At 37.3% G+C, this 13100-nt stretch overlaps 1 protein-coding gene across 1 annotated transcript in view; it reads left to right on the top strand.

Annotated features, from left to right (window-relative positions):
• The window catches only part of C18H11orf80 (chromosome 18 C11orf80 homolog), a 104648-nt gene that overhangs the window by 59426 nt on the left and 32122 nt on the right, over positions 1-13100 (top strand). Inside the window, 4 exon segments of the mRNA XM_049096851.1 lie at positions 4051-4134; positions 5315-5370; positions 5954-6025; positions 8190-8385. Coding sequence (XP_048952808.1) covers positions 4051-4134; positions 5315-5370; positions 5954-6025; positions 8190-8385 — 408 coding nt within the window.

The raw sequence follows: 13100 nt of genomic DNA, 5'->3' as shown, positions 1-13100 counted from the left end.
TATGATTCAATAGTGATTTCTACTGCCCAGGGCTGGCAGCATCTATGTTTTCCTAATAACACTTAAGTAAGTTCCCTGCTTCTATATGTATGTCAAGGTGGGGTACTAGGTTTCTAATACCCAACTCTAAAAGGCTGTAAAAGACCTTATAGATATACACACATACATTTTGTTCATTCTCTCTCTCTCTCTCTCTCAGTAATTTATGAGTAGATTTTAAAAGGAGCTATTTACTTCATGTTAACTATCCTCTGCTGGTGTGATATTAGATCACTTTATCTGCCAGTCCTTCTTGTTTTTTTCTTTAGCATCTCTTATATATGTAAATCATAGGACTTTTCATACTGTCATATAAATTATTTATTTGCCTTTTGGTTTACTTAACTGTGAACTCTTCAAACTCAGAGGTTGTGTTATTTACCTCTGTAAGCTCAGGTACATAATAAACTCCATTAAGTGTCTTGAGTGGGTAATTCAGTAGTTTGCATAAGTATTGCCTATCAGACTCCATAAAAGTAATGATAGATGACATAATGTCCAATTCACCAACCTATATGCACAGATAATGAATTATCTTGGAGCAACAGTATTGCGTAGTGGAATGTGGGGTTTGAATTTAGTCAGATCTAGGTTTGAATTCCAGTTCGGCCACTTAACTAGCTAGCTATGTGTGACTGTGGACAAATTAAACAGCTTATTTAGTCTCATTATTCTCATAAATAAAATGGGAATATTTCCTGCTTGCATATAAACTGTTTGGCATGTAGCAGGTGTTCAGTAAGTGGTAGCTCTCATCATTTATTAATTCTAGCCTCTCTGGTAGCTGCTGAAGGAATCTTTAGTTACTTGGTTTACTTACTGCTAGATATAATTAGCCCTTTCTGTGATGTACCCTATAATAACCAAGGCTACAGAAGTTTGAAACTGTTCCAAGAAGTTGTTTTGGAAGTGCTAAGTACAAAAAATGCTTTGAAGAGATCATTGCTTTTCTATTATTTGAACATTTTATAATAAAGTTATTTTTTAAGTTATTTTTTTAAGTAGCCTCCCCACCCAGCATGTAGCACAACCCAGGGCTTGAACTCACAACCCTGAAATCAAAACTTGAGCTGAGAACTGAGCCACCCAGGCGTCCCATAGTAAAATTTTTTAAATGAAGGATGTGGCTGTGAGGTGTATGCTGCAGCTACTGTTTAATCACCACTATTTACATATATGAATAATCCTAGATCTGTTTCCAGAATTTTATAATAATTCCCATCCATTTTTCTGATATTTTTGTAATGATTCTATAATAATTTAATTTTCCCCACTCATTGCATAATTCTTGATCTCATTTTCAGTGTACTTAGAAAAAGTATTACAATAATTTATTCTTTCCATTTCTTCTTCATTGTGTTATGATATTTTGAGGTCTGGGACGATTTTTTTCTTTAACATGTACCTACATGGGTCTGTATTCTCTGAGTCATCAATAAGAACTTACTGATTTTTTACTCTATTTCTTCTCATTTTCCTAGACTTTTCCACTTTCTAGAAGACTCCTTCTAACTTTGGTTTTAGGGACACTGTATTAAATATAGTGAACCATTCTAGGAAAGTGGTTAATACTAAAGCTTTGGAGCCAGATCAGGTAACCTTGAGAAAATTGTTTGATCTCTTTGAGACTCTATTTTTTCATCCATAAAATGTGGGTTTTAAGTATCTAATAGGGCTTTTCTGAGGAGTAAATGAGGTGATATAAGTAGGATATGTGAGCTCCATTTCTGGACTAGAGAAAGCTTTCATTAGATTATAAATTTTTATTATATTTGTAGGGAGGTATCTGAGTATATTGGAAAGAGCATGGACAATTGGTGTTAGACAGATAGGGTCCGATCCTGGCTCTATCACTGAACAGCTTGAGTAACTTTAGGCAAGTTGCTTAATTTCTCTGAATCTCATTAAAGAAAAAAAGCTACAGAGACGCCTGGGTGGCTCAGTGGTTGAGCTTCTGCCTTCAGTTCTGCCTGGGCCTGGGGATCGAGTCCCGTATCCGGCTCCCTGAAAGGAGCTTGCTTCTCCCTCTGTCTGTGTCTGTGCCTCTCTCTCTGTCTCATGAATAAATAAATAAGATATTTTTAAAAAACTACAAAGAAAGGATAGTAATATCTGCTTCCAGGATTGTTATGAGGTAATAAGAGATATAACACTTGCACAATGCTTGCTACATAGTAGGCATTCAACAAGTGATATCTACTATTGTTGCCATGTATAATGTATACTTTCAGATTATTACTTGATCCTTTTTTTTAAAGATTTTAAAATTTATTCATGAGAGACACACAGAGAGAAGCAGAGACATAGGCAGAGGGAGAAGCAGGCCCCAAGCAGGGACCCTGATGCTGGGACTAGACCTCGGGACTCCAGGATCACTCCCTGAGCTGAAAGCAGACGCTGAACCACTGAGCCACCTAGACGTCCCTATTATTTGATCCTTAAAACAATTCTGTGAAGTAGAATGGGTAACTTTTATCCCTGTTTTACAGATTAGTAAATAAATCCCAGAACAATTAAGTGATTTTTTTTTCATGGTTACTTAAATAATTTATACAGAGCCAGTACTGGAACACATGTCTTCTGACTTGTGAATTTTTTTGCTTTACAACTTTTCCTAAAAAATAAGTGTTTAGATAAATAGATTGATGTTAAAAATAGGTTCTTTTTAGTTGTCTGCTCCTTTCACTCCATTTTTTAAAAAGGTTTTATTTATTTATGAGAGACACACAGAGGCGGGGGGGGGGGCAGAGGGAGAAGCAGGCTCCATGCAGGGAGCCTGACCTGGGACTCGATCCCAGGTCTCCAGGACCACACCCCAGGCTGAAGGCAGCACTAAACCGCTGAGCCACGGGGCTGCCCCCTTTCACTCTCTTCTTAATACAGATCAACTCACATGAGGATGGTAGAGCAAGATAGAGTTATTCTTCTTAGCTCTGATCTGAATTACTGTTAAATTTATTCCAAAAGGTAGTTCTGATATTGTGGATTTTCCTCTGATCTTTGTTCCTGTATCTCCTGTAGTTCCATGAAATAGTTTAAACTGGGCAGCCCCGGTAGCGCAGCGGTTTAGCGCCGCCTGCAGCCCAGGGCGTGATCCTGGAGACCTGGGATCAAGTCCCGCGTTGGGCTCACTGCATGGAGCCCATTTCTCTCTCTGCCTCTCTCTCTCTGAATGAATAAATAAATCTTAAAAAAAAGAAAAAAGAAATAGTTTAAACCAAGGGGCCTCTGGGTGGCTCAGTCGTTAAGCCTCTGTCTTTGGCTCAGGTCGTGATCCCAGGGCCCTGGGATCTAGCCCCATGTCAGGCTTCCAACTTGGCCGGCAGTCTGCTTCTTCCTCTGCCTCTGCCCTTTCCCCTGTTCATGTGTGTTTTTTCTTGCTCTTTCACGCACTCTCAAACAAATAAATAAAATCTTTTTTTTAATAAAATCTTAAAAAAAAAAGAAAGAGTTTAACCCGAGAAATGACAGCTATTAGATTGCCTTTTGCATGGGTCGCCTGGGTGGCTTAGCAATTTGGTGTCTGCCTTTGGCCCAGGGTGTGATCCCAGAGTCCTGGGGTCGAGTCCTGCGTCGGGCTCCCTGCATGGAGCCTGCTTCTCCTTCTACCTATGTCTCTGCCTCTCTCTGTCTCTCATGAATAAATAAATAAAATCTTAAAAAAAAAGATTGCCTTTTGTGTACAAGTTTTAGACCCTTGGGTGTCTGAAAAGCTTAAAGTTACCTTTAAAGGAAGAAATACCATTATTTATTAAAAAGATTTATTTTATTATTATTTTAGAGAGGCAGGGAAGGGCAGAAGAAGAAGGAGAGAGAATATTAAGTGGACTTTGAGCAGAGCTCCACATGGGGCTCAGTCTCACCACTTTGAGATCATGACCTGAGCTGAAACCAGGAGTCTGATACTTAACCCTCTGTGCCACCCATGTGCCTAAGAGATACTATAATTTAACTCATTTGTACTCTTGGGTTTGTGTATGTGTAGTGGATATTTTTGTTGTGTTGTTACAGGTTAATGAAAAACCCAGAACTTTGATGACAGATAGTCTGGTGATAAAGAATTTTTTACATAAAATTGTCATGGTACACCCTAAGGTAAGCTGTTCTTTTGCACAGTAATGCTTCTTTTGTCATATGATTTCAGGAGATTTCTACTCTGCAGGACATGGAAGGATATGGTTGGTCCTTTTTCTTTTCATGATAATGATTACAGCTTTTAATATTGAGTTGATTTGATTTCTGTGTCCCTAACATGGTGTTGATGTTGGTCATGTGACATAGGTGAGAGCCCTTGGATTTAGAGCTTCCATTGGGTTGTTTTTACTTCCTTACTGTTTTATAGTATCAGTTTAGATACATTTTTTTCCTCTGTACTTCATTATCCTATTAAACTTGGATAATAAACCTTGCTGACTATCACCTTCTTTTCCAAAGTGACTTAGAAGAGCAAATCAGGAAATTTTGATAAAGTACTTCAAACTTTAGAGAGCTATCGTTTTTATTATTTCTATAGTTAGGTATATTTATAGGGGTGCACAACATTAAGTATGCTATATAATTTCTCCTTTTTTTTTCTTGCTAGCTATCTACTTTTTCTGTCGTCAGCAGGACTCAATGCTTAATTATGCCAGTCACTATTCTGAGTGCTTCCCACACACACTCATTCACTCACCGCATGCAACAGCCCTTGTGAAGTAGGTTTTATCATCATTATTCCCATTTTACAGTTGAGGAAACTATGGTACAGAAGTTAAGTAACTTGCATAGTCAGGATTCGAATTCAGACAATCTGGCTCCAGAGTCCCTTATTACCCATTATATTATATAGAAAGAAAAATGTAAGTCAAAGGTAGGAAATAACTAGAACAGTGAAATAAATTGAAGGGAGGACATAAAAATCAGTTAGGGGCCAGGGAAGAAAAAACAAAGAAAAAAGCATGGAATTTTCTACGTACAAAAACAATGGAAAAAAAGAGAGAAAAATTGATAGTTCCTTTAAGAGGGAAAACACATAACATTGGGTGAAGAACAGAGAACAAAAGGTAGGATCTCCTGATAATCTATGACCACTTGGAATGAAGTATAGGACTTAATATATTTAAGATGCAGAATTTGAGCACAGACAAATGTTAATTGTGTTAATTATGTTATGTTTAGGAAAAGTACAGGTGAAAAAAAGGAGATATAAAGAATATCTTCCCCTCTGGAATTTAAGTATAGAAGTTTTTGATTTATGTCCTGGTTCATGTTAAATCTCATACCATTTACTTTGCAGATTAGATTTAATTTTAGTGTAAAAGTGAATGGAGTCCTTTCCATGGATATCTTTTGGTAAGTTCTTAAATCCATGGCTTAAGTTTATGCCATGGCTTTATAGTTTTTCTCAGTCATTATTGTCCTATTTCTAGTAGCTTCACAGTTTGACCTTTTTTAAAGATTTGTTTGTTTTAGAGACAGTGCACATGGCGGGGAGGGGCAGAGGGAGAGAGAAACCCAAGCAGACTCCACTCTGAGCACAGAGCCTGATGCAGAGCTCCATGAAAGGCTCGATCTCATAACCCTGAGATGATGACCTGAGCTGAAATCAAAAGTCAGGTGCTCAACCACCCAGGTGCCCCACAGTTTGGCTTTTTGACCCAAAGTCACTCTGAAACTAATTTTCTGAGACCCCCACATTTTCTGATTCTATGTTAGCTTTTAATAAGCAAGTAAATTCATCTAAACACTTCATGTCTTTCCCTCTCACTAGAGTGGGTGATATTAAAAGTTGCCATTTTCCCCTTGGTTATTTGGTTATTGAATTCTAGTAATCTCTGGAGGAGGGGTGTGTGGTAGTCATGGTCCAAGATTTGTATCAGGTAAAGATTGATTTTAGAATCTCTGAAATACGGCTTAGCTTTTCTTTGCTTTGCAGGACAAAGAATGAACCCACTTTGAACCTGTCAAATGGAATTTCTCTTGTTATAAGCTATCGGCATTATGTGAGGTGAAGGGTTAAAAGCATTATTGTCCCTTTCCATGTTTTAATCACCTATTAAAAGTATGAATGTGGGAAAAAAATGTATGAATGTGGGTAGAAATTGAAAGTAGCCTCACTCGTCATTTCCTAGTGCCAGGTGTCAGATTTTCTGTCAGAAAAGTAGAAGTAAAACTTTGAAATTATTTGTATTAAAAGCTCTTATTATTTCTGGCTCCTTGAATAATATTCTAATTAACCCAAGGACATATGCCTTCTCTTTTCCATGTCTCATTTTCTTCTGTAAATGAAATAAAACAAACCCTGCTAATTTCAATCTTATTTATAAGAAGAAAAGAATAACTTTATTTTTTTTTAAAGATCTTATTTAGTTATTCATGAGACACACACACACAGAGAGAGAGAGAGAGAGAGAGGCAGAGACACAGGTAGAGGGAGAAGCAGGCTCCATGAAAGGAGCCCAACATGGGACTCGATCCCAGGACCTCAAGATCACACCCTAGGCTGAAGGCAAGCACTCAACCACTGAGCCACCCAGGGATCCCCAAGAGGAATGACTTTAGATGGTTACTTGAACTCTTGGCTAGAAAGATACTGTGAACACAAAGGAATTCTTTGTATGTTATTTTTTTGTGCACCAGCATTTTGCATATGTTTGGAAATCATCTCTCACTACCTCCTCCTTCTTCAGACTATAAAAAAAAATTCTATGGAGAAGATGGTAAATAAATAGAATAGAACCCTCTGCCTTGCCTTCCTGTGTTATCCACCTACCTCAGAATCCAAAGTGAACACGCATTATAGCAAGAAAAAACTAATTATTAAGTCCAACTAATTTATTATTTATTCAGTAGTTTTCGACTCCCATTTGTATGTCTTAAATCAGAACTGATAGTCATAGGATCTTAAGGCTTGAAGAGACTGCTCATGGATTTTTAGTCTGTTTTTTGTTTTGTTTGTTTGTTTGTTTTACTCTTACCCAGAATTACACTTCAAAGTAGAATTTTTTTTTTTTTTTTTTTTAAGATTTTATTTATTTATTCACGATAGTCACAGAGAGAGAGAGAGGCAGAGACACAGGCAGAGGGAGAAGCAGGCTCCATGCAGGGAGCCCGACGTGGGATTCGATCCCGGGTCTCCAGGATCGCGCCCTGGGCCAAAGGCAGGCGCCAAACCACTGCGCCACCCAGGGATCCCCTTCAAAGTAGAATTTAAAAAATTTTTAGAAAAAAAATAATTTTTAGTTATGCAGGAAACAAAGCCCCACCCCCTTATCTTTCTTTAGTAGGCCTCTACTGTCATACAGTTCTTACAAGAAGACAGCTCATTATCATAGATTTACTGAAAAAGTTTAAGCCTCTGAGCCAGTATTTGTGGACATATTTTCCTGGATGACCTGATCAGTTTAAAGAGAGGAAAAGGTTCATTAATATTTCTTTCTGTTTAGAAAAGAGCTGTTGGAAAGTAAGCAAATATCAAATTTCACTAAGTTCTAGCAGAGAAAGATGTCCTAATTTTTTCTTATTACTCTTATCAAACAGTGACCTCAGATTCCTTCAGGGGAAGGTGTAGCATGTGTGAAAACAGATCTAAGTAGCAGGAGCTAGTTTTAGGCCGCTGTGATTTAGAGACCCCTCCACCCCTACCCTCACCATGCTAATCTTTGATCTTGGAAACTTATGCTCAGAACCATAGAGTAATTTTAATGAAGGAAATACACTTTAGAGAATATAAAACTGCATTAATGGCAGCAAAAGCAGGAGCCATGATATCATTCCTGAAAGGGCACTTTGTCTACTCTTTCTATTGCTTGTGATTCCTTGAATGAGGTACAAGTTGCTTATTCCAATAAAACTGATATGGTGAGTTATATGGTTACACATATGTTAGAAATATCTAAGGAATTTTAAATGCCCTTTAAAATAATCTGGATGTGGGGCCTACTTTATTTATTTATTTATTTATTTATTTATTTATTTATTTATAATTTAAATAATCTGTACACTCAGTGTGGGGACTTGAACTCAAAACTCCAAGAGTTGTACACACCACTGACTGAGCGAGCCAGGTGCCCCATAGTGGAGCCTACTTTAAAAACAGAAAAGAAAAAAAGAAAGAAAATAATTTCTTAAAAGCAAGAAAAGCTAAATTTATCTAACCTGTTTTTTGACAGTAGACCAAAATTTGGTACAGCTGAATTACTCTGCAGCAGAATCCATCCTGTGTTAGGACATCCAGTAATACTTTTCATCCCTGATGACATGGCTGGCATGGGCTTCTTGGGAGAGCTGATACTGACTCCAGCTGCTGCTCTGTGTCCCTGCCCCAAGGTCTTTTCCAACCAGCTGAATAGAATTTCTTCAGTTTCCATATCCTTTTGATTATAGAGTCCATAAAATCTTCTTTTTTTAAGATTTTATTTATTTATTCATGAGAGACACACAAAGAGAGGCAGACAGAGACAGAGGCAGAGGGAGAAGCAGGCTCCTTGCAGGGAGCTGGATGTGGGATTCAATCCCAGGACCACAGGATCACACCCTGAGCCGAAGGCAGAAGCTCAACCACTGAGCCATCCAGGTATCCCAGATGTCCCAAGTCCATCAAATCTTCAAATTAGTTGCCTTGAAAAATGAAATTTTTAAAGATTTTATTTATTTATTTGAAAGAGAGAGAGAGTGAGTGAGGGTGGGGAAGCAGAGGGAGAGGGACAAGCAGACTCTGAGCTGAGCATAGAGCCTGGTGCAGGGTTCTATCTCACAACCCTGAGGTTATGACCTGAGCTAAAATTAAGAGTTGGACATTTAACTGACTGAGCTACCCAGGTGCCCCCCAAAATGAATTTTTATATCTCAGTTCTAGAAAAGCCTTAGCATTATGAACTCTGCCTAGAAGCCAGTATGATTTGTATAAAAACAAAAATCTAGTATGAAAGCCGAGCTTTAGAAGTTTTCAAAAAAAAAAAAAAAAACTGAATACTATAAAATGTGCCATATGTGCCACATGCTTTTCATATAATTTAGTATGATTGAAGCATGGAATGAATGGTGCAAGCAGGAAAGATGAGAGATGAATATGGCAGCTATTGTGTGCCACACTAAAGAGTGTGAACTTCATTGTCTAAGGAGTAGGAAACCATTGGATGTTTTAGGAGTCTCAAGCAGCATCATACAGTGGGGTATGATGAGAGAGGAGGAGAGAAGTCAGTAATCACTAAGTAAATAAGTAAGTGACCTGGGCAAGAGATAATCCTTACCTGAGTTAAAAGTATGATGAGCATGGAAAAGAGTGACTTTTCACTGGAAGGAATCAGTGTAACAAGGCAATCAATTCATTATTAGGGTAGGGAGAGATTAGGGGCAGGGAATGGCCAAAGTTGATGTAAATATTTCTACATCCAGAATAGGCAAACCATAGAGATAGAAAGTAGATGGAAGGGGATTTGGGGGGGAGGTGATAAAAATGTTCTAAAATTGATGGTGGTGATGATTGCACAACTTTTTGAATATACTACAACACATTTAACTGTGCACATTAAGTGGATGAATTGTATGTTATGTGATATGTTTAAATCTCAGTAAACTGTTTAAAAACATTTCCACAGATGGCTGATAGAATAATAATACTGTCAATAAGATGCAGATCATAAGATCATAAATGGCAGATTTGGAAGGTAAAGAAGATTAGCTTCACTTTAAACATGTTAAGTTTATGGTTCCTACAGCACATCTCTTGAAAATAGCAAGAGCTGAATAGAAATTTTGGTCTGGAATTTTGAAGTATTTAGATTTAGTTCTAAATTTTAGAGCCTCAGCATTTTCCCTAAATATAGTATAGTGCTGTGGTTAGAGCATGGCACAAGAGTGTAAATACTGGATTTACCAGTATTGGTAAATTGTCTATGCCTTTATGCAGCTTGCTCAACCAGCCTAAGTTTTTATTTCATCAGCTTTAAGACAGAGTTAATAATACTTTGTATATTTATTTATTTCCCCTTGCAAAGGTTTTATTGTTGTTATGGCTGTTCTTTTGAGATTTGTTTGTTTGTTTTAGGATTAATTATATACTAATCTGGGATCCCTGGGTGGCGCAGCGGTTTGGCGCCTGCCTTTGACCCAGGGCGCGATCCTGGAGACCTGGGATCGAATCCCACGTCGGGCTCCCAGTGCATGGAGCCTGCTTCTCTCTCTGCCTGTGTCTCTTCCTCTCCCTCTCTCTCTGTGTGACTATCATAAGTAAATAAAAATTAAAAAAAATTATATACTAATCTATGTGAAGCTCCTAGCATTCTGCCTAACACATAATAAACATTCAATAAATATCAGATATTGTTGTTATATGATTGAAGCTATAAGAGTAAGTGAAGTTATAGTAGAGTAAAAAGAATAAGAACAGAAGAAGGCCAAGGTCATAGTATGATAAATGTCAGCTGAAAATATCTTTAGGGAGGAGGAAGGAGCAGGATGGTGATAAAGACTATGCAAGGAAAAAAAAAAAGACTATGCAAGGACTTTTGGATTTTAAAATCTTAATATCTAGGTCATATAGAAGAATATAAAGTAAAATATAAAAGTTTCTCCTTCCCCCTCATTCCATTCCCCCCGAGGGAATAAGGCACATTTTTCTATCCTCTTGAAGTTTACACTTAATGGGACATTTTAATAAATAGATGTCAGGTAGTGATAAGTACAGTAAAGATAAAGCAGAAAAGAGATAATAGGGAAATTATTTTGAATATTATTGTCAGTGAAGACTCTAGGGAGGTGATGTTTTAGTGAAAAGAAAGAGAGCTAACAGAAAACTCTGGTAGGATTTCAGTTTCTGAAAATGGCAAACTAGGTAATTTAGACCCACCCTCCCATTGAGGACAAGTACTGGATTAAATATTAAAATATCATAAAAGAATTTTAGAGGGCAGCCCTGGTGGCGCAGCAGTTTAGCGCTGCCTGCAGCCAAGGGCGTGATCCTGGAGACCCTGGATCGAGTCCCATGTCTGGCTCTCTGCGTGGGGCCTGCTTCTCCCTCTGCCTGTGTCTCTGCGCCTCTCTCTCTGCATCTCTATGAACAAATAAATAAAATCTTTTTTAAAAAAAAAAAAGAATTTTAGAGCTAGTGAATAGGGAAGAATTTCTGGGCCATCATAGGAGAAAACAGGAATTACAGAAAGCTTGGGCCCAGCACTGGGGGCTACTTTTGCCCTGAGGTCATTTGCAAATTAGAGCAAGCAGCCAAGAAGCTAAGATGCACTTCTGAATGCATGTAGGACAAGAAGGCCAAAGAGTTTAGGGCCTGCTGAGCTGGGGTGATGTTAAAAGCACCTCTTATTTTGGGCAGGGATAACTAAAAGGTTACACTTTAAGGAATAAGGTGAACCCGAAATAAACCATCCTTCAAGTGAACTGCATGTAGTTTTTGGGTCATTTTAGGAAGGCTAGAATATCTTAGACTTTCAAATTGGATTAAGATGATTCTAGATTTCTGATTCTCCCAGATGGCCTTGTAGAAACAAACAAAAATTCTTCCTAGAGGAAGATAACCACATCTGTGCTTCAAATTATTTAACAAATACTTTCTCAAAGTGTCTAGCTTATGTGCATTTCTCTCTCTCTCTCTCTCTCTCTCTCTCTCTCTCTCTCCTCTCTCTCTTCTCTGTCACAACACACACACCCCACACCTAGGCTAAAGAGCGGATAAGGTAACATGAACAAGAGCTCGCAAAAACAAAAGCAACAGAAGCACCCACTGGAACTCCAGATATTGGTAATAGCAGACACTGATTTTTAAAATAAAAAATTATGTTTACTGTGCTTATGGAATTGAAAACCAACCGTAAAAATCCTGTCAGGAAACTGTAAACTATAAAATGTGACATAATTTTTAAAAGAACCAAAAAAATTGTAGAACCAAAATATATAGTAACCAATATTGAAAATAAATAGGTTTAATAACAGATTAGATACAGTATAAGTCAGTTTGTGAAGTAAAAGATAATGATAGCAAAAACTTAATAAAATAAAGCAGAGAGAGAGAAAACTATGGAAAATACCAAAGAGAGGTTAACAGATGAGAAGAAACAGTGAGACCATTTAATGTACATTTAATCCATGTCCCAAAGGAGAAGAGAGAAAATGTGGCAGAACGTCTTTGAAGAATTAATGCCTAAAGCAACTAAAACAGATTTCAGATCTTAATAATCAAGCAGGATAAACTAAAAGATACCTATACCTGTAAAAAATAAAAAATAAGGAGAAAAATCAGCTAAGGAAGATGGATTTTCTTCAAAAGAGAAACAAATTGACAGCTAACTTCCCCATACCAACAGGATGTAGTAGTTTAATAGTGTTAATATCCTGAAATTAAAAATATCACCACACTAGAATCCCATACCCAATAAAAGTATTTCTCAAAAGATAATGAACATACCTATATACATTAATGTCATAATTCATACAGTAAGAAGAATTCAACTGACTTTAGGACAGTTTTTTTTTTTTTTTTTAAGATTTTATTTGTTTATTTGACAGAGAGCGAAAACACAAGCAGGGGGAGGGGCAAAGGGAGAGGAAGAAGCAGGGAGCCTGATACAGGGCTGGATCCCAGGATTCTGTGGTCTTGGCCTGAGTGGAGGGCAGATGCTTAATAAGCTGTGAGCCACCCAGGTGCCCCAGAACATAATGTTTTGACATATATTCTTGGTGGGATATATTCTAAGGATGAAGTGGATTGTATAAGCACTCTTGAAATTTATTTAGTGGACTTTATTCTTACTAATAACATTGGGATTGTACTGAAATTACTGTATGCATACTTATTATAAAGCAAGTAATTATGATAACATAGTTGGAAACCAAAATTTTTAGCATAAGACTGCAGATATATGAGTATAAATTCAAAGCAATATTTTTTTATTTTAAAATAAAAAAATTTTAAGTAATCTTAAAGTGGAACTGAAGATACCAATGTATACTCCCAAGTTTCCTGACTTCTGAAATTATGTATTTCTTAGCGCTATCTGCTAAACAAACAACAAACAAACAAACTTAGGAGCAATGAGCACTCCTAGTACCCAGAATGTATTCTCTAATTG

This window comes from Canis lupus, chromosome 18, assembly GCF_003254725.2.
Source record: "Canis lupus dingo isolate Sandy chromosome 18, ASM325472v2, whole genome shotgun sequence".
NCBI classification, from domain to species: Eukaryota; Metazoa; Chordata; class Mammalia; order Carnivora; family Canidae; genus Canis; species Canis lupus.
The sequence above is the reverse complement of the archived record's forward strand: the minus strand, read 5'-3'. Positions and strand labels throughout refer to the sequence as shown.